The 24,309-nt window shown below is 41.3% G+C and overlaps 2 protein-coding genes across 4 annotated transcripts in view; one reads left to right on the forward strand and one right to left on the reverse strand.

The window, feature by feature from the left end:
• The first annotated feature begins 8,222 nt into the window (after positions 1 to 8,222).
• On the forward strand, positions 8,223 to 18,463 carry LOC128377043 (endoribonuclease ZC3H12A-like). The gene is made up of 6 exons (XM_053336925.1): positions 8,223 to 8,344; positions 9,630 to 10,033; positions 12,725 to 12,864; positions 14,702 to 14,936; positions 15,150 to 15,256; positions 17,181 to 18,463. Exons 2-6 carry the CDS (start codon positions 9,651 to 9,653, stop codon positions 18,083 to 18,085), a joined length of 1,770 nt encoding a protein of 589 aa, XP_053192900.1. The 5' UTR covers positions 8,223 to 8,344; positions 9,630 to 9,650; the 3' UTR covers positions 18,086 to 18,463.
• A 3,650-nt stretch (positions 18,464 to 22,113) lies between these two features.
• Positions 22,114 to 24,309, reverse strand: part of tab2 (TGF-beta activated kinase 1 (MAP3K7) binding protein 2) — a 39,439-nt gene continuing 37,243 nt past the window's right edge. For all 3 annotated transcript variants that reach the window (XM_053337120.1, XM_053337122.1, XM_053337119.1), the window contains exon 7: positions 22,114 to 22,294. In XM_053337120.1, coding sequence (XP_053193095.1) covers positions 22,155 to 22,294 — 140 coding nt within the window. In that variant the 3' untranslated portion in view covers positions 22,114 to 22,154. The remainder of the gene's footprint in view (positions 22,295 to 24,309) is intronic.

A 24,309-nucleotide genomic window follows, 5' to 3' on the forward strand; every position in this document is an offset into this window, starting at 1 on the left:
GGTTGTCGTCCTTTATGATGACAATATCATTGGCTCTGAGGTTGCGCTGAGGTAAGTGCCATTTCTGTCTTGTGGATATATTAAGCAAATATTCCTTTTTCCAGCGACCCCAGAATTGTTCAATGAGATATTGAACTCTCCTCCATCTCTTTGTAGCGTACAAATCCTCCTTCACAAACACTCCAGGGGGAGGAAGAGCAACTTTAGATTTCATCATGATGAGGTGATTTGGCGTTAAAGGTTCGAGTGCATGAGGATCATTGATTCCATCTACTGTTAATGGGCGACTGTTAACGATTGCCATGGCCTCGTATAACAGTGTTCTGAGAGAGGCGTCATCAAGTCGACCTGGGCACTGGGCAAAAGTAGCATTCAGTACATTTCTAACAGTTCTAATTTGCCGTTCCCAGACACCGCCTGCGTGGCTGGCAGAGGGGGTGTTGAATACAAATTCACATTGCCTCTCAGACAGGAAGATTTCCAGTAGCTTGGTGTCGCATTGTTTAAGTGCTTCCTTAAACTCATTTCTGGCACCAACAAAGTTAGAACCTTGGTCGCAGTGTAATTGTCGGACAGCTCCTCTGAGGCTGATAAAGCATCTCAATGCGTTGATGAATGAGTCTGTCGACAAATCTTCGAGCATCTCGATATGGACAGCTCTTGAGTACAGACATGTGAAAATCAGACCATATCGTTTGTATTCTTTGCGGGCTTTCTTTACAATAAACGGGCCAAAACAGTCCATGCCGCTATTTGTAAAAGGTGCTGAGGCTTCAAGACGTTCTTTAGGGAGTTCAGCCATCCGCTGGTTCTCAGTTGGCCGTCGAAGTTTCCTGCAAAGCACACAGGTGTGTATCAGTTTAGCAACCAGCTTGCTCCCACTAATGACCCAAAATCCATTTGTCCGAAGCTCCATTTGTGTCTGGCTTCGACCCTGATGGCACGTCTTAGCATGGTAGTGGGACACAATCAGCTTAGTGATATGACTGTTGTTTGGTAAGATGACTGGGTGCTTGATTTTGTGACAGAGAGATGACTGTTTTAATCTCCCACCAACACACAGAAGTCCTTCAGACCAGATGGGATCGAGACTGAAGAGAGAGCTTGAGTTTGGAAGGTCTTTCTCACTTTGAAGCATCTTTATCTCATGGGGGAAGGCTTGCTGCTGTACGATTTTGATCACTGCCTCAGCAGCCTTCTCACGCTCCTCCACAGTCACATGTTCACTATGTTTTTGTTTAGACCTCAGTCTCTTGATTCTTGCAACTACCTTTACAAGTGTTGTCCATGAGGAAAACTGACTCAGACGCTTGAGGATGTCATTGCAGTTTTTGGCTTCGGTTGCAAGCACCTGAATTGTCTTGACTTCAGGATCACCAACGAGCAATTCTGCTGGAGTGCTGGGTGTTAGATGTAATTCACGCTCCCAGAGAAACTTCGGTCCTCGCAGCCAGTTCGTTGAGTGAATGTCTGAAGCATGAAGACCTCGGGATGCATGATCCGCCGGGTTTTCTGAGGTTTCCACATAATACCACTGACTGGGATCACTATTATCTCTAATCAGCTGAACACGGTTTGCAACAAATATGTGGAACCTACGAGCATCATTGTTGATGTACCCAAGCACAACCTGTGAATCAGTCCAGAAAAACTCTTGATCAATTTTCATGTCAAGCTCACCCTTTAACAGAACACTTACTTTTGCAGAAACCACCGCTGCTGCGAGTTCAAGTCTCGGGATACTTGTGACCTTTGAGGGTGCGACCCTTGCTTTTGCCATGACGAGACTGCAATGGACTTCATTCTTGTCATTTTTGTACCTGAGGTAAGAACATGCACCGTATCCTACACAGCTGGCATCTGAAAAATGGTGTAACTCTACACTGACAATGTTTTGAAAGTCATGAGGGTGGTAACATCTTGGGATTGAGACCTCTTTCAATTTGAGAAGACCATTTATCCATTCCTCCCACCGTGGCTTTATGTCTTCTGGGAGTGAATCATCCCATCCGATGCCTCTGTGACAAAGCTCTTGAAGGATACGTTTTCCACTTAGGCTGAATGGAGCGATGAATCCGAGTGGATCGTAGAGAGAGGCGATGACAGACAAACAACCACGACGAGTTGAAGGCTGATCCTTCAGGCTGATGTTAAAGCTGAAAGTGTCGTCTTTTATCGACCATTGAATTCCAAGAGCACGCTCTGATGGGGTTGGATCGAAACCTAGAGGCTCAACATTTGCTGCTCTTTCAGAGGAGTCTAAGCAAGAGAGCGCTGCTTCTTCATTTGAGTTGAATTTGTGAAGGCGAAGGCCTCCTCTTTTGCACAACTCTTGTGACTCAGTGATCAGTTTCTTGGCTTCATCAACTGATGGGACGCTGACTAACCCGTCATCAACATAAAAATTTTTCTCCACAAATGTTGAAGCTAGAGGATAGTCAGCTCTGTGTTGTCGTGCTAAATGCTTCAAACCAAAGTTGGCACATCCTGGAGACGAAGCGGCTCCGAAGAGATGAACCGCCATCCTGTACTCTTGTGGTTCCTTCTCCAGATCACCACCTTTCCACCAGAGGAACTTCAGATAATTTCTGGATTCAGGAGTGACAGAAAATTGATAAAACATTCTTTCAATGTCACAGATAATGGCTACAGCTTCCTTCCTGAATCTACAAAGTACTCCTACCAGAGGATTGATTAGGTCAGGTCCAGTTAGCAGAGTGTCGTTTAGAGAAACACCGTGGAACTTGGCCGAACAGTCAAAAACGACTCAACTTATTCGGTTTTCTGGGGTGATAGATGCCGTGATGCGGCAGGTACCACTCTGTCTGTCCCTCAGATGTTGTAGGGGCAGGCTCTGCATCACCCTTGTCAATGGTTTCCTCCATGAAAGTTTTGTACTGATCATAGTACTGTTTGTTGGCCTTTAATTTTTTCTTAAGACACTGTAGGCGAACTGTGGCTAACCTCTTGTTGTTTGGCAGGTTGGGCGGACTGTTGCCTTTGAATGGGAGAGGCATCTCATAATGCCCGTCCTCCTTCTGTGTGATGTGGTTACTGAGGAACTGTATGAAATGAACATCTTCTTGGGACACATATTTATCCTCATGAGTTCTCTCAATAAAGTCTGATTCTAGGGCCTTTAGAACATCTGTCGCTGCTGGAACTGGCAGTTCTTTAACTGTGAGCCGGTGCACAAAACTCTGATTTCCTTGTCTGTCTAGGTGGGGGTTTGATGAGCCTATTATACTCCATCCTAGTTCTGATCTCTGTGCAAATGGTTGATTTTTGTCACCTAAGATGACTTCTCGAGGAGCCAGTGCTGCTGGACAGTCGTATCCGATCAGGAGCCCTACATCACAGTCTTGGAGGGGTGGTAACTTATCTGCCAAGTTTCTGAGATGAGGCCACAGTAACGCTGTTTCTTTTGTTGGAACATAAGATTTATCCACGGGGATAAAGTCACGGCTGTAGGCCTGCTGTAGTTGAATGCAGCTCTCAGAGTAGAGTCCTCGAACTTGTAGACCATGAACACTCTTACTCGATATTATTGTGTCGATAGCTGTCATAGTGCTAAGTTTCAGTTTTACTGGTTGGACATCCACATTCAGTTTATCAAGTACATCATCTAAGACAAATGTTGAATCACTTTGTGTGTCTAGTATCGCATATGTGAGTATTTCTCTGTGTGGTTCTTGTACTGAAGACACAAAAACTGGAACGATACTTGAGGTAGCAGATGTGCGTTGTGTTGATGTATGGGACATGACCTTGTGTGTTTCCTGGCTCGCATGTTCTTCTGTGGAAGTGGAACTATTTATTATTGCTTCCACAGGTCTTTGTTTCCTGTCTTCGTGCAAGCAGGTTGGGTGACGACGGTTGCATGTGTTGCACGTGTGTCGTCTCCTACAATCCTTGGTCATGTGACCCTTTCTCAAGCATCCAAAGCAGAGCCGATTTTCAAGAATAAATGTCTTTTTATCTTCAACACTCTTAGCTGCAAAAGTGGGACACCTTGTGATACCATGAGCTTCACTTTTACAGACAAAGCAAGGTGATTTTGGTTTGTTGTTGTTTACTTCTTGTTTCTCTTGAGCGAAACTCTTTGTTTGTGTGTTTGTGTTGAAGGCTTTGGCTCTCTTTGGGATTCTATCATCTATCGGTTTGAAATTTATCAACAATGGAGAAGCAATAGGATTACATGCTATCCGTGCTTCTCTGCTCAGGAACTCTGTGAAGCATGTAAGATCTGGATAGCTGCCTGATGTGTCAAGTTCATCTACAACAATTCGACTCCACTTTCGAACGATCCATTCTGGCAGTTTTTTGAGCAACTTGTGGTTTTCCTCACAATCGTTAAGTATAGCTAGTCCTTTGACATGTGGGATTGCCTCAGTGCAGCTTTGGAGGAAGTCGGCGAACTCTCGTAGTGCTAGTGGATCGTTTGCGCTGATCTTTGGCCATTTCATTAGCTTATCACGGAAAGCTTTCTGTATGATGAATGGATTCCCGTATCTGTCCTGTAAAACTTTCCACGCTCCATTGTATGCATTCTCTGAATCTCGATAAAAGAACCCTTCTACAGCTTTGCGCGCCTCTCCAGCAAGATAATTTTTGAGATAAAACATCTTCTCGCTTGCTGGGAGTGGTTTTCTGTCAATAAGAGTCATGAATGACATTTTCCAATCTGTAAATCTTAAAGGGTCACCACTGAACGTGGTGGGTTCAGGGACTGGCAAGCGATTCATACTTAATGAGCTAGCAATAGCTTGTGCTAAACTGACAGACTCCTGGGTCATTGTCATTTCAGAAGCTGCATGGCGAGGTTGGAATGATGTCGCGGCTGGATTCAATTGAGGTTCAGATTTTAGCTTTCTGTAGCAAGCAGGGCTAGTTTTGTTGTTAACTTCTTCGTTGTGGTTCTCGAAACCTTCAAAACTGTCATATGCTCTCACACGAGCTGCTGCTATAGCAACGTCTTTTTCTGCTTGTAACTGCTGCAGTTTTGCTCTCTCTTGTTCCAACTGTTGTTGCATTTCCACCTCTTTTTGTTTCATTTCTGACAACATTTTTGCCTCTTTGAGCTTCCATTCACTTTCTAACTTGTGAAGATGTGCTTTCTGTGCTTGAATTTCTTCGATGGCCTTTGATTGCTCTAGCTTAGCAGCAAGCTCTGCTTCTGCGTCTACTCTACCGCTCTGGGTGCTGGTCAAGTCAGAGTGGTAGCTCGATTCCTCTGATGACTCTAAGCAGCTTGCAGTTTCAGTTTTGGTGTAGCCAAAGACAGACCCATATTCATTTTTGTTTAACGTTTCTCTTACTCTTTCTTTCTCAAGTTGATTGTTATAATCTTCATTAACAGTCTCTAGACGGTTACTTATGAGATTGCAGATTTCCTTTGTTAGTGTAACACAGGCGTCCATTTTGTTGACAATCTCAGATGTGGTGCTACTGTTACGTAGGATAGGTTCATATTGCTGTCTTACGGCGTCGTGCTTTGCTTCAATACCTTGCTGCAATTTATTGAGGTCTTCTAATGAGCAGAGGGTTTTTAGTTTTGTCCTTGTCTCCCTCGCTACTAGCTTCCAAGAGTCATAAGCTTTGTTAAATGTTTTTACACGTTTTTTTTTGATGTCTTCTTTATGCTTCTCTTGGCCTTTCTCTGTTAGCTTTCTCTCACGTGAGCTAGACTTGAGTGGTGTGTCTGTGGGATTGTCCGTTTCTTCTGTTGGGAGTGACATTTTGTTTGTTTGTGCAACTGCTTTAGGTCGACTGTAGCCTCTGATTGCCCTATGCTTGAGTCTATACTTATAAGCTGTAGTTATCATTTACCACAGAGTAATACTTATGTCAAGCATTTCCAGATTATGGACATTCAATAGGATGTTTTAGCATAAAACAGTAACAACAAATGTCATAAATGAGCGCTATAGACATTAATAGCTAAAGAGCTTCACCTTTTAAACTTTCTCATAAACAGACATGTCATGAATTATTACTCCATAAACACATGTACCACTTGTCTTGAAATATTCACCAATTTCAGAACCGCCTTTTCAGAACGAATTATTTTGACCTCAAAATATGATACGGTAGTATGTAAAACACTTCAGTTACGCTGTAAGCTTGTATGTGTGTGTATAGTCCTTTTTTGCTCCTTGGCACTCGATGTCTCTTTTTCAGTATCCGTCGTTGTACCTTTAGTGTGCTGTCCTTTTTAATCTTGCCTGAGCATGATGTGGATGCGAACGAAGTCAGCTGGCTGGTAACAGGTCGGTAGCTGGATCTCAGATGAGATGGCGTCAGCTTCTCGGCAGGGATGGCAGGTCTGTTGCAGCCGAGGAGTTTTCACTGTAGCGGCCCACTTGGAATTACCACACGTGACGCAGAGAGCTTCGACTGGTGTTACTTTAATTCTCTCCTCTTTTCACCTCCTGACACCATGACACCGTGAAAACTACGAAAATACAAATGCCATAATACCAGAATTCAGTGAATAATATATAGAAATCATGTTCACATTTTTAACTTAAACAAATACATTTTAGTAAACTTGAATAATGAATTTTACATGGAATTACCCTTTTAAATTGCTACGAGTTACAGCTTTTATGTAAATGAAAATAAAGACATTTTCTCTTTGTTTTAAATGAAATTAATCACTCTCTTTACAATGAATGCACCATTAGTCTCCTCCTACCTCCTTCTGCTTCCAAGGGCGCTAAGTTTGAGCACAACCTGCTAGCAGCCTGTCTTCCACACACACCTTGCGGTAACAGTCCTTATACAAAAACACAATGACACAAACACGGAGCGAACTGCAATTAAACACCCTTTCATAAGCTTCAATACAGCTACGACATGTAAATAGTTTGTGTGTATGTTTTACCAACTTTGGAGTAACGTGAGCAGCATGTCGTTCTGCTGAGACGGGAGCAGGAAGTCTAGCATCGGCATAACAGGAAGTAACAAAATAAGAGTGGGTTCTTCAAAATAAAAGCACAAAAAAAAAACGTAAAGTGGCAGAACTGCATAAATGATCATAGACAAGATTAACTGCCATTTACATACAGTTAGCTAGTTTAGTCCAGTGGTTCCCAACCTAGGGGTGGGGCCCCTCCAAAGGGTCAGCAGATAAATGTGAGGGGTGGTAAGATGATTCATGGGAGAGGAAAGAAGAAAAAACTAAGTTCTGATACACAAATCTGTTTTCAGAACTTTTTCTGAAAATATCTCTCTCTCTCTCTCTCTCTCTCTCTCTCTCTCTCTCTCTCTCTCTCTCTCTCTCTCTCTCTCTCTCTCTGGTTGGTAACCCAACAGTTCATGTTTTTAAATTTTCAACATCCTGATTAGATAAATACAGGAATGATCAGAATGCTGTGTCATTGTGAGTAAGCACTAAATATTCTCCTAGTGATATACATCATCAATTCCTTTTCCTTACCTCATGATGTCATCATGCTGTCATTGCCCAGTTTCTGTCTTTGTAAACACATCAGTTTAAAAAAAAGGCTTGCTTGAAGCATAAGTAAATGTGTGTGTGTGGACACTCAGTGACTCTCTATGAACATAAATATATAGTCTCAGCTCTCTGTCCATGATCAGAGCAGTTCCCAGAATGAGGCACACTTCAGGTGAACTGTCCCATTTATCAGACAGTTTTTTCTGTCATAGTGGAAACGCCTGTAAAACAACAAACCTGAACTTTCCACTTAATGTCAGACAGTTAATAATAAGACACATATGCTTTCACATGTTATTTTGTCTGTTTTCTCTCTGAAGCTGGAGATTGTCAACAAATTGATCCTGGATATCTGAAAATGTTTGATCGGTTTTACGGTTGTTATTGTAAAACACATTATGACAAGCTGACCTCTGAATCTCACACTAATTTAAAAGAATGCTCACACTCATTTGATAATAGAAACTTGATAATAGAAACTGAAGAACATAATAAACTGAATATGTAAAATCACGTTGATCTCTCACTTGCAGGCTTCCTGGTGCTTTTCTCACAGACAATCAGTCAGTATTTATTTCACAACACCAGGAAGAGCTCAAAAACAGGGGCAGAGGGGGGGGACAAATCCCACAGGCTCCCAGATCCACCCCCTGACTCCTGATGAGGAAGTGATTACAAATTTACAGACTTCTCTTCCTTGCTGGTCCTTGCTTTTTTTTTTTTCTCTCAGCAGTGAGCAGGCGCTTCCTCATATGAGTAAGCTGCAAAGACCGGTCTGCTTGTCAGAGTGGCTGACTGACTGGCTGACTGAAGCAGCTCACAAACACTCAGAGACGGCGAGCCAGAAGGAACTCCACTCCAATGCTCTGATCCAACACTCTCTGAGTAAGTACAGAATGAGACTTCAGTCATGTGATTAAGTGCTACTGCTGTTTTGTGTAAAATGTGTATTCTCAGCCAGCAAAAAAAAAAGTTGCCTGCAGTCTAGTCTTGTTGAGGCTTGTCATGTTCAGAGTGAGAGAGACCAGTAGAGTAGGTGTCAGAGTGACAGGGCTGAAGGGATGTTGGGAGTTTGTAGGTGTGAGTGGGACACAACAGAAATAGTCACTCTCTACGTTTTTTGGGAGGAAAAAAAGAGTCCTTGCAGATCAACCGATTGTCACTTCAGCAGCAGAGGATGTGGTTTGGTGCAGGTTGTAGCAGGTCTGTGCAAAGTCAGGCTCCTTGCAAGAGTCCCAGATCGAAAACATCATGTGTAAAGAGTGTCTTTTCTTTTATTTCTTTAACTCTTTTTGAAAAGATGTTTAAGTTAAAACTTTTTTAAGGAGCTTGACAGGATTTGCATCACCTCTGTCATGATTCTCTTCATACTTCACTAACATCAAGACATGAAGTAAAGGACAAGCTTATCGAGCTATCTCGCGTGACAGACATCAAAAAGGCTTTTCAAAGACAAAGAAGTCTTCAAAGTATAATGGATATGTTTTGTCTGTAAATGATGAGGCGAGTTCAGTTCAGGGCATTCTGGGCTTTATTTTTAAATTTTTTTTAAAGAAAAAAAGGCTGGACACGCCTTCTGAGTGTTCGTTACAGTGGTTTTGTTTTCATTGTTTCAGATGTGACAACTGTGTGAGAACTCGGTTCGAATATAGCTCAGCTTGTGGGTTTGTTGGGGAGGAAGAGTGGAAGAAGTGGGTTGAGTCATTCAGCAGTTTTCTACTTTAAATACATCAGTGTGATCTTTCTTTGGCCATGAAGCTCAAGGGGCTTTCCATAAAAGTACTATAAAATATGTGTGGAATGGGGTGAGGCACTAATACCCACACTCACTCACATCAGTTCCATTCATATTTTGTCTTGGGTACTGACCTTCAATGAGCCTGAAGGTAAAATTAGACCAGGGATCAGCGTCAACCCTTAACTTCCTCTATGTATGTGTGTGACAGGGGCTTTTTAAACGAGCATGACGTCAGCCAGTGTTTGTGCTTGCGTTTGCAGTCATGAGGTTGTGGTAACTAGAGCAAATTCTATCAGTGCACGCCAAACCACATCGATTTGTTCAAAAAAACCCTGTTAGACCACAGCTGGCTTCCTTTGTTTACGGTGAGTTACAGAGGTTGCCTCGTTCCTCCATCATCTTTTGACACCTGTCAACTGTTCCAAAACACAGGCCGTTGCCGTGGAGACGCTGATGAACCAGAATAAGGAGGCGAGGAGGGTTCCCCAGCCAGACAGTTCTGATAAGACAAAGGAGAGGAAACACGCACAGCCCCCAGATTCTAAATCTGAGTCTGCCATGGACCGCCAGCAGCAGCACGCCAAGGTGGAGCGTTTTCTCAAGCTAGGATACTCTCAGAGTGACATTTTACGGGTGCTGGAGAGCCTCCGCCATGATGCCCAGACCAATGACATCCTTGAGGAGCTGATAAAGACCTGCCAGACTGCATCAAACAGTCCCAAACTGGTGCCCAGAGGATGCAGCCCCAGTCCCAACCAGCCCAGACCAGGATCAGACAGAGAGCCAGCTGTTGGCTTCAGACCGGTGGTTATAGATGGAAGCAATGTGGCCATGAGGTGAGTCAACTCTACTTCTCTCTTTAATAATAGTTGTTTTTTATATTTACAGCCAGTTGACTTTTCATAATTCTCCAGCCAAGCCACAATGTTTGAAATGATAACATACAAAATGCTCTCCTTCCTTCCTGGAAAAGTTAATGATAAAAAGAAGAATAAAGGATATAACCAGGCTATTATAGTTTTAGTTTTATTTCCATCTGTTAATGAGCATCTCTGTGTTTCAGTTTGCAGATTTGATATCGGCACACTTCCTCTTTAAGATGTGGGAAGTGAAAACATGTGTACCCACATTCTTCACTTTTAGCCCACTCAATTAAGGACTGCACAATGCCTGAAGGGCAGCATGACATGCTCAGGGTTGCTACCATTCACTTTTCACCAAAAAACATGTTGGAGCCGTTTCTCTGATAGTTTTTATCTGGCGTGACTTGCAACATGTTTATAACTCAAATTCCTGCATCATATGATCTCACCGCTGCCACTTTACCTGCCCTAATTGGGTAACAAGGAAGTTCTGAGCTGAAATTTGCTCAAACAAATAATCTCGAGAGTAGGTGGAGAGCATGATATGAATTCAAAGTGGAAAAACAAAAGAGTTGTTTTCACAATGTGTATTCCTGTAAGAGCATAAAGCGAGCTGAAAGAGGAAGAGAGCTGAACTATTTACTGTCACACCTTTATTCCCACGTATAGCCGTGGAACTAAAGTCAACTTTCCTGTGTCTGTGATCAGTTCACATCAGTGTACATTTGAGTGGCTCAGTGTTGTGCTTCCACAAAGTTGAACAGCTTGCTATAGACAGATTTGAAAAAGAACAATTGAAATCAAAGCAGCAGAGGCTGATATATGCAGACTTTTAGTGCATAGTAAGGGTCAAACTCCAAAAACACTGGATCCTACATTTCCCATAGTGCAATAACCAAGATTGCAATCTCACTTATGTAATTATATTAGACCTGATAAAGGGCCACAGAGAGAATTACACAATTGTTTTCACAGGCTGTTAGATGACTAATAAATAGACTGTCACATGTACAAAGTATGGTGTACCCCTTTTATTTATTATATATTATTATATACATTTAACTCCACTACATCTATCTTACTCTGAGGAATGAAGCTTTACATGCAAAACATTAAATACAATAATAAAGGATGAAGCATTTTAATATCCTTCTATCAACAATGGTTCAGATACATATGTGTTACATGTAAGGGTTTCCCTCAGAGAATTATCACCCACGTCTGCAGTTAGTTGTAGTTCTACAGAGTCTTCAAGCTTACTGATTTGATTTTATGATCAGCAGCTTAACCATTTTGTCTTTCTCACTGATGCAGCAGGCGACTGTTTCCTATGAAAAAATAAAAAGCCAACAAGACAAAGTTAAGACAAAGTTATAACCCCTCAGGAGTTGGTAGAGAGAAAAACTGAGCAAATAGAGAGTGAATATTGGATTTACATTCACAACTCCAGATGAATGATAATGCTGTGCCTGCTGGATATGTAAATAGCAAACGACTTTACAAGGTGATAATTTGTCAAAACTGTGTTCACAGCCTGTTGCGCTACCCCCTAGTGACCAAAAAATATGTTACTGTCTAGACTGTAGACCACATACAACAGCAAGGTACTTTTTAGATGGAACAATCTGCTGAATGAGTACTTTTATTTTAGATGGAGATGTTTCACATTTAAAGTTTAAATGTTTCTATGAATGCAGGACTGCTAGTTCTCAACTGCTCAGACTGTGTTGGTTTCAAAAGTTAGTTCTGACATTACTCAACTCAAGAAGTGCAACTGAGACAGCATACAGCAACGTCTTTTTCATTCTCAGGTGGTTGTCGTTAGATTCAAGAAAAGGTTACACAGTGTAGGTGTGAATAGCTATGGAAAGGCCATTCAGAGAAAACCTTTATGTCATTCCAGTAATATTACGCAAGAGAAATTAATTCATAATTCAAGAACACTCCCAAGCCAAGCCTTGTTTTTGTTACCTGTTATATTCAAACCGTTTCATAATTTCCTGCTGACAAAGAGAAGGGAAATCCCCCACGTGCGCATACACACGTACACACACACACTGTATACTTTGACCTGTAGGCAAAACCGTCCAGTTTACTTCTTCAGTGGCTCTGGGGTACGTCTTGGTAATACAAGTGTTAAGTTTGGACTTCAGATAACAGATGTTTGTCCGGTGAACTTGTTCCAGCAGAACTCACAGCAGATTAGACTTTTCTAGCACTGCTGAGACAGACTGGTGAGAATAATCATAATGCAAACGTGTCAGCTTTCCCACACTCACTTGTTTGACAATTTTAGCACTTTTCAATGACTTTTTCATGTTTTAGTTTAGAGCTATTGTTGGCGTCAGGGTTAAAATGAACATAATCTTATGATTATGACTATGATAAGTAATTTAATCATTTTGTCAGTTTAGAAAATTTCCACTTTTGTTAGATAGAAATTAAAGGGAACAGGCTATGTGTTATTGGTTTTAGGTTTAATAAGGAAGCACAATGTCACACTTTAAGAAAAAGCACGCGTGAACAGTGAGTCATGTTTCTCCGGGCACGTGCATTGCGACACTTCCTGAAAACGGGAAAAGAGATGTGTGCATAACATGCTTACAAACCGAAAAGAAGAAGCTGTTTCTTTGTTGACTCTGTCTTGTTGATTCTTGTCTGTAGTCATGGCGACAAGAAGGTGTTTTCGTGCCAGGGCCTCCAGCTGGCAGTGAACTGGTTCTTGGATAAAGGTCTGCGGGACATCACGGTATTCGTTCCCCTGTGGAGGAAGGAGCAGCCGCGGCCTGAGGCCCCCATCACAGGTGAGGTCACCTGACTGCAGCAAGACATCACAGGCCAGTCAAGGCATCCCATGTTGTTTCTGTTCATGCAACATGAACAACGTATTAGATTTCATGGTATTTCTGCACATATTTGTCTCACAGCTGACCACACTCATTGAACCCTGTGACCTTTAGCACAAAGTCCAGATGGGTCAGAATTTAAACCTTATTTATGGATGCAGCAACTGAAAATTGTGACAATTACGTGAAGATTGTACAGTTTAAACCAAAACAGTGAGCTAAATAAGGCTTCACATCTGAATGCTGAGTGAAATGCATAGCAGGCTGATCCTTCTTGAAGGGTTCCTCTCTATGACATTTGAACCACTGTTCAAATGACTGTCATAGTGAGGAATATTGAAAAGTGCAGCTTTTGAAGTTGAGTTTGACGATGACACCGTCAGTTCAAATTGTTTTTTAATTACAATCATGGCTTAGTGCCAAAATCAGAACAATGAAGCAGTAAATGAAGCATTGTGCACCTACAAAGTAAAACCAAGCAGGGTCATTTGAATAAACTGAAGAACTATTGAAGCCACAGCAGTGAATATCTTTGACATGTTGGCACTGAGCCAACATAAGCAAAGATTTCTTATCAGCAAAACAGTTATCAAAAATCAAGGAAAGGAAAAATTATAATTTTCATGTCACTGTCATGTCAGTCGGCACTTATGGCTGTTGGTAAATTCTCACCACTCTGTCCTGCTGTTATCTTCACCTTTCTCTCAGCTGTACTCAGCCACACATTTGACCTAGTTTAATTGAAAAGAAAAATCACAATGTTAATGGACAAGTCTTAAACAATGAGGAAGTACAACTGGAATAACTGAAACCCAATGTGCCGTTCATGTTGGGTCAAGTTAGATAAAAATAGTTTCCTTCCTGAAAGTAGTCATCAGCAGTTTTACAAGGAAGCATTATGAGTGCCAGGTGCAGTTTTATACTTTTTATGAACATGCTCATAAAGCTCACAATGAATTGCAACGTGCAGGTCAGTCGCCTCAGCAAGGACATGCTGCCCGCTCATCTGAAGTATATCTCTAAACTTACCAGAAACAGATCAGACCCATTATTCTTAAGCTTTCCACAGCTTTAATGTTGAGTGCTATCTTGAAGTGAGCAATTTTTAGTTCAGTTGGGTCCAAACAACAGAAAAGTTTAGTATTGTTTTAACTCATCGTACAGTTTTTAAAAATGAGCCTTAAATGCTGACATTTACAGTAAAAGTACACTTTCAATATATTCATAAATTGTTTTTTATGTTTTATTACAGATCTCTTTAACAATGTCTAAAACCCAATAAATAAAACATTTTACATATAAAATAAAAATGAAACTTTTAAAAAACATTCATGAATAAAATACAAAACTAGATCTGCAGGGTGGTGTACAGGCTCCAAATAGCCTGACCAGTCATATAATAATCAGTGTGATCTTCATGATAGTGGATCAGACCTGCTCATCTGTGTGTCAACGTGGACACACCCTTTTGGGCAGGAACTGTACTCAGTAAAATGGAAAAATCCACAAGTGCCTGAATTTGACTATGAGTCATTGCTTCCAGTTATAGCAGTTTCACCCTAAATTTACATACTTGATTACATGTTCATTGTCTCTATGTAAACATCTAAAATAGGTTTAAGAAATTATACTAATTTCTACAAATACCCCAATGAACTAGATTTAACTGACTGATAGAAACTTAGCAATAATCAGTTTTGTTGAAACCCAAGAAACACTAGATGATCACCTAATGTTAAAAGGTATACTGAATAATAAACAAATGATAGTTAACTCTTGTTTTCATCTCTGTCAGATCAACATATTCTCCACGAACTGGAGAGGAGGAAGATCCTGGTGTACACACCATCCCGCTGTGTAAACGGTAAGAGGGTGGTGTGCTACGATGACCGATACATCGTCAAGCTGGCCTGCGACTCAGACGGGATTATTGTATCCAACGACAACTATCGTGACCTGCAGACAGAGAGTCCCCAGTGGAAGAAGTTCATAGAGGAGAGGCTGCTGATGTACAGCTTCGTCAGTGACAAGTAAGAGAGATGGTGGTTTGGGTCACTGTACAGGGCAGCAAACAGGGGTATGCACAGATTCTGTGAGGGGCAGAAGATCATTTAAAAAAGAGCACCTCTGCTGTACGCATGGTTAGGGTTAAGTTTTACAAGTCACACCGGAAATTTGAGCTAACCCATGGAACATTTCATCTCAAGTTACCACATATTAACTGTGTCTCTGTGCTGGCGCAGGTTCATGCCTCCAGATGATCCTCTGGGTAGGAATGGTCCCACCATCGATGATTTTCTTCGGAAGAAACCGTGGACTGCAGAAAACAAGCAGCAGCACTGTCCTTATGGTTGGTTGACATTCCTGTTGCATTGCTCAGGTTCATTTCCTTGTTCTTACATGAAGGATTTAACTGATAACTATAACAACAATTTAAGAAACATGAAGTGTACTCACAATAAATATGCTGAGGAAGTATAATGTTCACCATAATCCTATGTTAGTTTAGCTTGGTAGCAGCTGAGGCTGATATCTTTAGTTTTGCAAGTATGTTGGTCGTACAAGTGAGCCAAAAATATTAAGCGTATAAAAATGATGCTCAATGAAAAGCCAGTTCCCAGCAAGTCAGGTTAGGATGACTCCTCTGGGCAACATTGATATTTGTATTTCATAACAATCCATTTTATAGCAGTTGATTTCTGTCAGTCTGGAACAAAGTGGCGGACCAAACAACATTGCCCTTCTAAAGCCATGTGTGGCTAATATATACTGCAGAACTCCATAACAGCATGAGTTTTGGTAGTCACATCTTCTGGTTGTCGGGTGTTGAATCTGGGAAGTGCTGACCTCAGTGTATTTTTGACATTGTCCAACTGGCTTAAAGATTTCGTAAAACCAAAATGTTTTCTCAGCCCATTGAGGAAGTATGATGAATGTCCTGATAGATCACTCAAATTGGAGTTTCCTCTATACCCAAATAATCGAGAGAATTACAACTGAAGCACAGGGGACTCTAATATGTGCAGGTGATTTTAATACTACACTTAACCCAATCCTCGACTCAACTAGGACAAGAATATCCCGCCCCCAAAAAATAACAAAGAAAGTTAATTTACTACTATCAGAAATAGGACTAATCGATATTTGGAGACACCTTAACCCATCAGTCAGGGATTATACCTTCTACTCGTCCCCACACTCCTCTGTCCCTCTGTGGCTCCATTTTGGAGAGAGATTCTTGGGGTCCTTGAGTCTGTTTTTAAAAGGAAAATGATTTTCAACTTCAAAGTCATGTATCTGTGTGATTTGGATGGACTTGATTATACGAGGCGGGACAAATACCTCTTGAATGTGTTGTTGGTGGGGTGTAAAAAGGCTCTGACCAGAAAATGGCTTAAGAAAGACAAACCAACAACAAACGAGTGGATCGATATAATTTATGATATATATGTGATGGAGAGAATTACATTCAAGCTAAGGAACCAAACTGATGTTTTTGAAGATAACTGGTCAAAATGGCTCACCTATGTGTCGACTATAAGACCGGATTTCATATAGATAGTAACTATGCTGTCAAACAATTTATAAGAAATGCTCTTTTCCTATTTTCAAGCAGCAGTTTTATATATTTTCGTGTACAATGTGCCTATGTTGATTCTGCTGTTTCTGCTTGCAGTCCACCATCAACATTTTCAAAAGGCAACTGAACACAGCTGTGGTACAAACTGTGAGAAACTGTGTTCTCTCATTTGGTCATAAGGTTAAAAGTACTGTAAAAACATCTGAAAACATCTGGGCAGTGCTGATGAACCTTAGGTCAAATCCACCTTGTGCTCCCTCTGTAGGAAACAAATGAGTCCAGCAGGGGGCACTGGTTGTCCTCATCCTTTCTTATTGCATAGTGACTCCTGGCTGGAGCATGTGAAACTTGTGGAAGGCCACCAATCTGTCACACAGAGATTAGCTGAGGAGTGATTCATTTGCCTGCCTGTCAGTCAGTGATTGGCCCTGAGAGAGGCTGCAGTGCATTAACACCCAGCTCACACTGCTGGAACTGGAACCAAACAGCAAGCCAGGGAACTGGATCCCTACAAAGAGCCCTAATAGAAAGCTAGAGGTTACTGCTAATTTGTTTGCAAAGCTAAGTGTGTTTACAGTAGTGCAGACTGGAAGCACACACAGACACACACATCCTCTGTTGACAGTCTCTTGAGGAGATGCAGGTTTACAGCCGGTGTTTTGAAAGCCCATATAACCTTATTTATTTCTTTCAGGAAAGAAGTGTACTTACGGAGTGAAGTGCAAGTTCTACCACCCAGAGCGGGCCAACCAATCACAGCTATCTGTGGCTGATGAACTGAGGGCACTGAGAGACAGAGCCAAGAACGTATCACCCATATCCAGCCTGCAGGATACACACTGTGGGCCTGCCGTGTATCAGCTGGACCACAGTTACACCTCATCCACCCCTCCTCCCCTCAGCACCGAGGACCTATCCCACAGATCGTCACCCAGCGAGCAGTTCATCTATCACAGAGACAGCAGCAGCCCAAGAATGCAGGTGAACACCAGCCTCAGTCACTGCCTGAGCGATGTGGACGAGGCCTTCAGCTCCATGGACAGTTCCATGTCCAGGCTCTACATCCAGGACCCTCCCTACAGCATGGAGAGGCCTCCCTGCACTTACAGCAGCGGGGTGGCCAGCTACATCCTGAGCCACAATGACTACTCCCTCTCAGGGTCGTACGGTGGGAACAGCCACATGTCCAGCCGGAGCAGAGGAACTTACTACCCTCCACAAAACGGCTCAGCGTCCTGCGAGCACCACATGTGCAACCAGTGCAGGTGTAACCACCAGCAGACCAGGGTGTCCCCCCACAGTCCAGCATGGGGTTCCTGTCCAGCTCTGGCTCCACATAACAGGGACCATCCTTCTCATTTTTCAGAGAAGCAGCACCTCAGACTGCAGACCCCCAGACACAGCCACAGCTTGCCCAGGGACCCGTGGGTGCAGAACGGCCTGTCTAGCGAGCAGAGGAAGGGCCTGAGTTGCACGCTGAGCACACTATTCCCTCAGAAGATGGTGGAGCAAGTCATGAATGCTAACCCGCATGTTTCAGACATGTCCGAACTAATTTCTCTCATCCAGAGCTACAGGAGCAGCCACATCTCCTTCTAGAAAGACTCATTTTTAGTGGTCAGGAGTCAAACTGAAGCCATACTGGAGTTCTCATCCCGGAAGCAAAGTGAAAACCGTCCCTCGTGCTTATTCCAAACAGATTGTGTATTTTAAGCATTAAAATGTTAAGTAATGTGATGAAGTCTTGAACATGTAGCAGACTGAATGCTCTTTCTTTATCCTAGTGTAAAAGTGCAATGCACTACGCTCCATACATGCTACTTATTGAAGCAGTGACAAATGTTTTTTTTATCAAAGCAGCATGTGTTGTTTTCTCATGTTGCCTCAAAGTGAGGAATGCTATTCTGTACTTCTATAAAGAATGTCAACAGCCTGTTTTTCATATGAATCTTAAAGGCTGATATTTTTACAATGCATGTGAAATAAAATCATGAAACAGAATTTTAAATCATTCCTGTTGTCTGTCTATGATGAACATATGGAATATAATTAACCCTTAACAACTGATCTCAGTGGTAAATGAACTGGATGCACTGTGTGGCTGACAGTATGTGACAGTATGAAGCTGCTTTTCATGCTTTGAGGTCTTTAGATACAATTATAGGAAATAATGCCACAGCTTGCAACAGTATTTTAGAGTAGTAATAGTATTAAAGTGTGCAAGTCCATTACAAACACTCATTTAAAATGTTGCATAAAAGTATCAACAGAGTACTCATCATGCAGAAAGGGTTCCTTACAGCAGATGACATTATTATATAATGTCTATTACCCGCTATTACCAGATCATTCTTATTGATGCATTAACCAGTGATGTTGTAATTTTGCATCATATTTCATAAGACGGTGAGTGTGGTGTGTAAAGTACGAGTGCAAAGTCTCCCTGTGATAATATAAAGTAGAATAAAAAGGCAAAACTCAAGTACTAATGCCTTAAGATTGCACTTAAGTAAAACACTTGAGTAATCGAACTTAATTACTTTCTTGCACTGTGCCTGGTCTGAAAGAAGAAGTGTTTTGCTGTTTTGAAATCAACAATCACGGTCAGGCTTCATGCTCAGCTGCCCACATAAGAATGGCCATGTACTAGATAGTGAATCAACACTGAATCAGACAGGTGTGAATCATAGTGCATGGTGTAATGTGGTTACACTGGGAAAAGACACAAAAACCCCTAATTTTGAGTATACTTTGGTGTATATTACTGTCCAATACTAAAATGTGTCATGTAAGTGGTATTGTGGATTTGTGAAATTGTGGAAGGTAGTTGAAACTGCACCACATAAATATATAATAATCATAATGCCTCAAGATGTCATTTTAAACTGCCAATTACACTCATTGTTTATGGATTATCAACTGCTGGAAAAAGACAGTATTAATATAAAGTATGTATAATTGGCACTGTGTCCCAAATCCATACTATTTCTATTGATTACAGTAAAACACTTCCTGCAACATGCTGATGTTCAAGAGTCAAAAACAGTGGAACAGTTTTCTACCAAGTGTGAGTGATTAGTAGTTTAACAGTCAATGACTTTAGATCCAGTGCAAGCACAGCTGTTAGGATTTAGAAACGTTCAACTGGTGGTGAGTGCTGATTAAGAAGCCTTTAGTGAAATCTATCTTGGTCTCTACCGCCACCTCATGGACAAACATCAACAGTCTCGCGCCCGAATCTCAAAGACAAATCCACACCCCAGAAAAATTCTGAACAGATTTTTTTTTATTTTATTATTTTTACAAATAACTTATCTGTTACAAAGACAGTTTTCCCAGCTAAAATCAAAAAAACACTTTAGATATCCAAATTATTTTTTTTTCCATTTAGTAAAACATGAATAAACTGCCTCTTCACACCAAGGTGCAGATAAAGCTGAAAACTGGTTTCTTTTGGGCTGGAAAAAAGGAAAAAAAAAAAAGAAAAAAAAGTATGGTGTTAAGTGCTTAAGAGACAATAATTCATCTTCTACTTGTAAATGGGTTTAAAATGATACGCAAGATTTTGCTTTTTAAAAATGGCACTTTGGATGTGGCAGAATAGATTAAATCGATACAAATTCAATAGTTCTAAAAGGCACTAATGCAAGGCAATGTTTCACAAATGTGGAAAAAAAAACAAAAACAAAAAGTAACTACTCCACAGTTAAGGTAAGTTAATGACGATAAGTAAACTTTAGAAACACCCTCATCAATAAAAGCTTAAGAGGATGAATTGAGCCAAATAAAAATAAGAGTATACAAAGTGGACAGTCATGTTGTGCTTACACAATTGGAGAAAAAAAAAACCCAACAAAAACACAAGTTTTTTTTTGTTTTTTTTTTGCCTTGTCTGCTTCCAAGATGTAAAAAAAAAAAAAAAAAAAAAAAAAAATCTGAGCTGTTGTATATAAGGCATGTGACCCAGAGGAATATTTCTACATAGGAACAACTTTAACAGAAACAGATTCACTTTGATCTTTGGTACCTGCGGAAAAAAAAGAAAAAAAGAAAATAGGATTCAGGTGAACAGAAACACGGAAACAATCGACTTTTAACCCGATCAGCTGTTCCAGGATCACTTTGACGTCAAACATCCTGATTGTACTGGAAAATGAGTGTCTCTTTGCACTGAGGTGTAGTTGTCCCCAAACGTTAAACCTACATTCCAGTTGTCAGATAAGATGGCAGTTTGTCATTTTTTTTGCTTTTTTTTTGACCCCCCTTCCCTTCCCCCCCGCGACAGTCCCGACATATTTGGCGTCCTGGAAGAAAAAAAACAAACAAAAAAAACAAACAAAAAACAAACAACTACAACAAAAAACAACTCCTCCATCACCTTCTGCTTTTGCTGCATCTGCAGATCGTACACAGGAAACTCAGCAATTACAACAAGCGATGATGATGATGATGATGATGATGAACGGACTGGGCAGACGTAGCTTCATGATGACTGCGACAGTTTATTTATTTATTGACTTATTTTTTTCCCCCATTTCTGCTGTTCTGCTGCTCCTCTCCTTCTGCAAGGCTTCAACTCTCGCAGAAATCAAGTAAAAAGCTTTAAAAAAAAAAAAAAAAAAAAAAAGGGAGCATGGTTGCTTATTTGTTTCGAAAGAGGGAAACAAAAACAAGACACAAAAAAAGTTAATAAAGTCTATAAAGCTATACTTACAAGGAAATAAGTGATTCATAGTGTGAGGAAGAAGGCTTTTAAAGGCACATTCTAAAATTATGTACAGTAAAAAGCTCAAGGGGGGACTTTCTGCCTCAGTGTACTGTACACAAAGCATGCAATCTTTTTTTTTTTTCATTAACTCATGATTGAAGAGACAGAGAAAAAAAGGGAAGGGGGGGGGGTACTGAAGGAGGAGGACACGAGGCACGTTTTGAGTGGCAGCGCCGCAGCCGCCACCGCTTTCCCCCTTTTTGACATCCTCTACAAAAAAAAAAAAAAAACAGCAAACAAACTTGAAAAAGTCCACGAGTAGTCTGTTAGTTTTCCCTTCAAGGTGGAGGAGCGGTGGCCCGACACAGTTCCCAAATCCACCCCCCCCCCCTCCCCCTCCTCCAAGTCGAAGCCACCGCAGAGGAAGAAAAACTAAATATTAATTCAGCAAAAGGCACATTGGCACCTGTGTTGTGTGTTTATGTTTATATGTGTGTGTGTGTGTGTGTGTGTGTGTTTATGTTTGTGTGTGTGTGTGTGTGTGTGTCACACTGTGGGGGCCACACTCGTAATACTGTAAGTGGGAGCAGCGAGACGTGACCCCCGATCAGAGAGTCTCTAAGGTGAGGTATCATCCGACTCTGCCAGCCTTTTAGGAAGAAACACAAAAGCTGTAAACACTATCCAGTCGAGCCTTCAGTGGACAGCATTCTCCAAACCTTAGAGAGATGGAAGGAGGGGGGAGGAAGAAAAAAACAAAACAAAAAACGATGATTACAGCCCGTCAAGAGTTTTCATACAACCAGGGCCTAGAAGAAAACAGAGAGGGCCCTTCTTCTTCTTCTTCTTTTTTGTTGATTCTAGCGTGGTAGAAGACGGGCGGGCAGATGAGGAGGAGGGGGAGTGTGGGGGGGGGTGGAGGGAGGTTGGGTGGGGGCGGCGCGTTGCAGCCTGGCTGGCTCAGAAGTGCCGCGGGAACTCGCACTGTTCACAGCGGTTGAGGGCGGGGTGGTTGAGGAAGGTGCAGGCCGTGCAGCTCCACTGCGTCCCCTCGTCCTCTTCCTGGTCTGCTATGGGCTTCACGCTCTTACTGCCCGAGTCTGTGGACGACAAACAGGAAGTCAGTGCACAATACCACACAGGAGAACGACAACAACAACAACAAGAGCGATTCATCAAGTCTGACCCTCATGTGATGACAAACACCCACATGTAAATGATTTCGATGTGTGGTGGAGGTCAAGTGAACGTCTCTGTGTTTATGTGCAGCTGTGATTGATTCTTGATGACTTGACGTTTTTTTTAACCCTTGCATACTCTTCAGGTCACATTTGATTTTGACGTTTGACAGCTGTACAAACACCCAGAATGTCCTTTACTCTCAAATGTGTTGACTTTCCCTAAAGTGGCCCAAAACGCACTAAAATTAAAATACTCTAAAATGTTCTACTTTTGTATAGATGTTATAAATGTTTGTCCATTCAGGCTGTTCTGGGTCATATTTGAGCCGTATCTATTGACATGTGTTTTAGTGAAATGAATAGTTAATAGTTTTAATCATTCTTATTATGATGTAGCAGTGAAGACTGATGGCTCTAATGATTCTACAATAAACCCCACACTTCCATACAGTCATCATTATGTCTATGTTATATTTTCATGTCTTAGGTCAAATAGGACATGATATTGTGTTATAGTAGATGTTTTTTCTCCATAAATGAGCTAAAAAATACACTCCGTGTTCTCTGAAACATGAATCAAGGTTTAATCACATTTATTGATCAGTCAGATCCACTATTGATGCTTTCTAAACACATCTGTGGTTCTACATTTGGTATAGACACTTTCTATGAGGGGATTCTGACCCAGAACATACTGTAAGAGTGCAGAATATGAATAGTATGTAAAGGGTTAATGTAAACGTGAAACCTGGAGTCAGTTTACAGTTTAAAAGGTGAAGAAGTTGGATGCAAACAGCTGGATGTCTGCCCAAACTAATGTTTCTAAAGCTTCTTCTGCACATCGATGTGTTTATTTCAATGACTTCTCTTTTTTTTAAACTCCTTTATTTCAAAATAGTGTGTTTGTTCATGGTCAGGCCTGAGGAGACAAACACCCAAAGTGTTGAAGCTTTTCAGTTTGTCAACGTCTGCTTGTGTTTGGTTTATCACTTCCTCACATTAACAATGAAAAACCAGCAGATAAAAAAAAAAAAGATTTCCAGAGAAACAAATTAAAGACGTTACATTCATATTTGACATTCAAATCAATCACGAGGGTTAAAATAAGCTTACGCCCTTGTTTAAAGATGATAAAGTTGATGATAAAGGTAGGAAGAATGAAAAGGAGGAAAAGAAATGCAGAGTTACCAACCGAGTGGGAGAGGAGGGGCGGGACCAGAGGAGGGCTCCATCATGAGCTCAGAGGTCACATTATATCTACATCCTCTCCCGCCTGAGAGGTGAGGAGGGAGGGAGGGAGGGAGGGAGGTAGGAGGGAAGGAGGGAGGAGGGAAGGAGGGAGGAGACATGAATGGATGAACAGAGATTACAGAGCAGGTGGAGGGGGAAAAAAAGATGAAAAGAGTAGCAATGGAGGAGCCAGTGGTCAGAATCAGGGTTAGACCAATACCTACAGCTCATTATTATTATTATTATTATTATTATTATTATTCTATGATATATTTTCTTCATGTTTCCACTGCTGTCCATGCTGAGTGTCACAGTGTAACAGCTCACACATCTCTCACTGATTTAACTTCCAGTGGAAAGTTTTAGTTTCTCATGAAGCCCTGAATTCCAATATTTCCAACATGTGAGTGGAATATATGGTGGAAAACATTCAATGCTTTTTGGCATGTTGGTCATACTGGTGTAACCCTGATGTGACACATGAATGAAACAGTGAAAGTGAAGTCAAGATGAAGGACAGTAACTCCTAACTATAAAAGTCATTAAATGAATGCAGCCTGGATCTATATAAGGATTTACCAATTCTAAATGTTTCCACTTCCACTTTTAAATTGGTACACACACTAATGATAAGAAATGAGCCTCCTAGTTACTGTAGCTACATGTGATGGTGCTAATGGTTTAGACCTGGGCTGTGTCCCTGT

Source organism: Scomber japonicus, chromosome 17 (assembly GCF_027409825.1).
Source record: "Scomber japonicus isolate fScoJap1 chromosome 17, fScoJap1.pri, whole genome shotgun sequence".
NCBI lineage: Eukaryota > Metazoa > Chordata > Actinopteri > Scombriformes > Scombridae > Scomber > Scomber japonicus.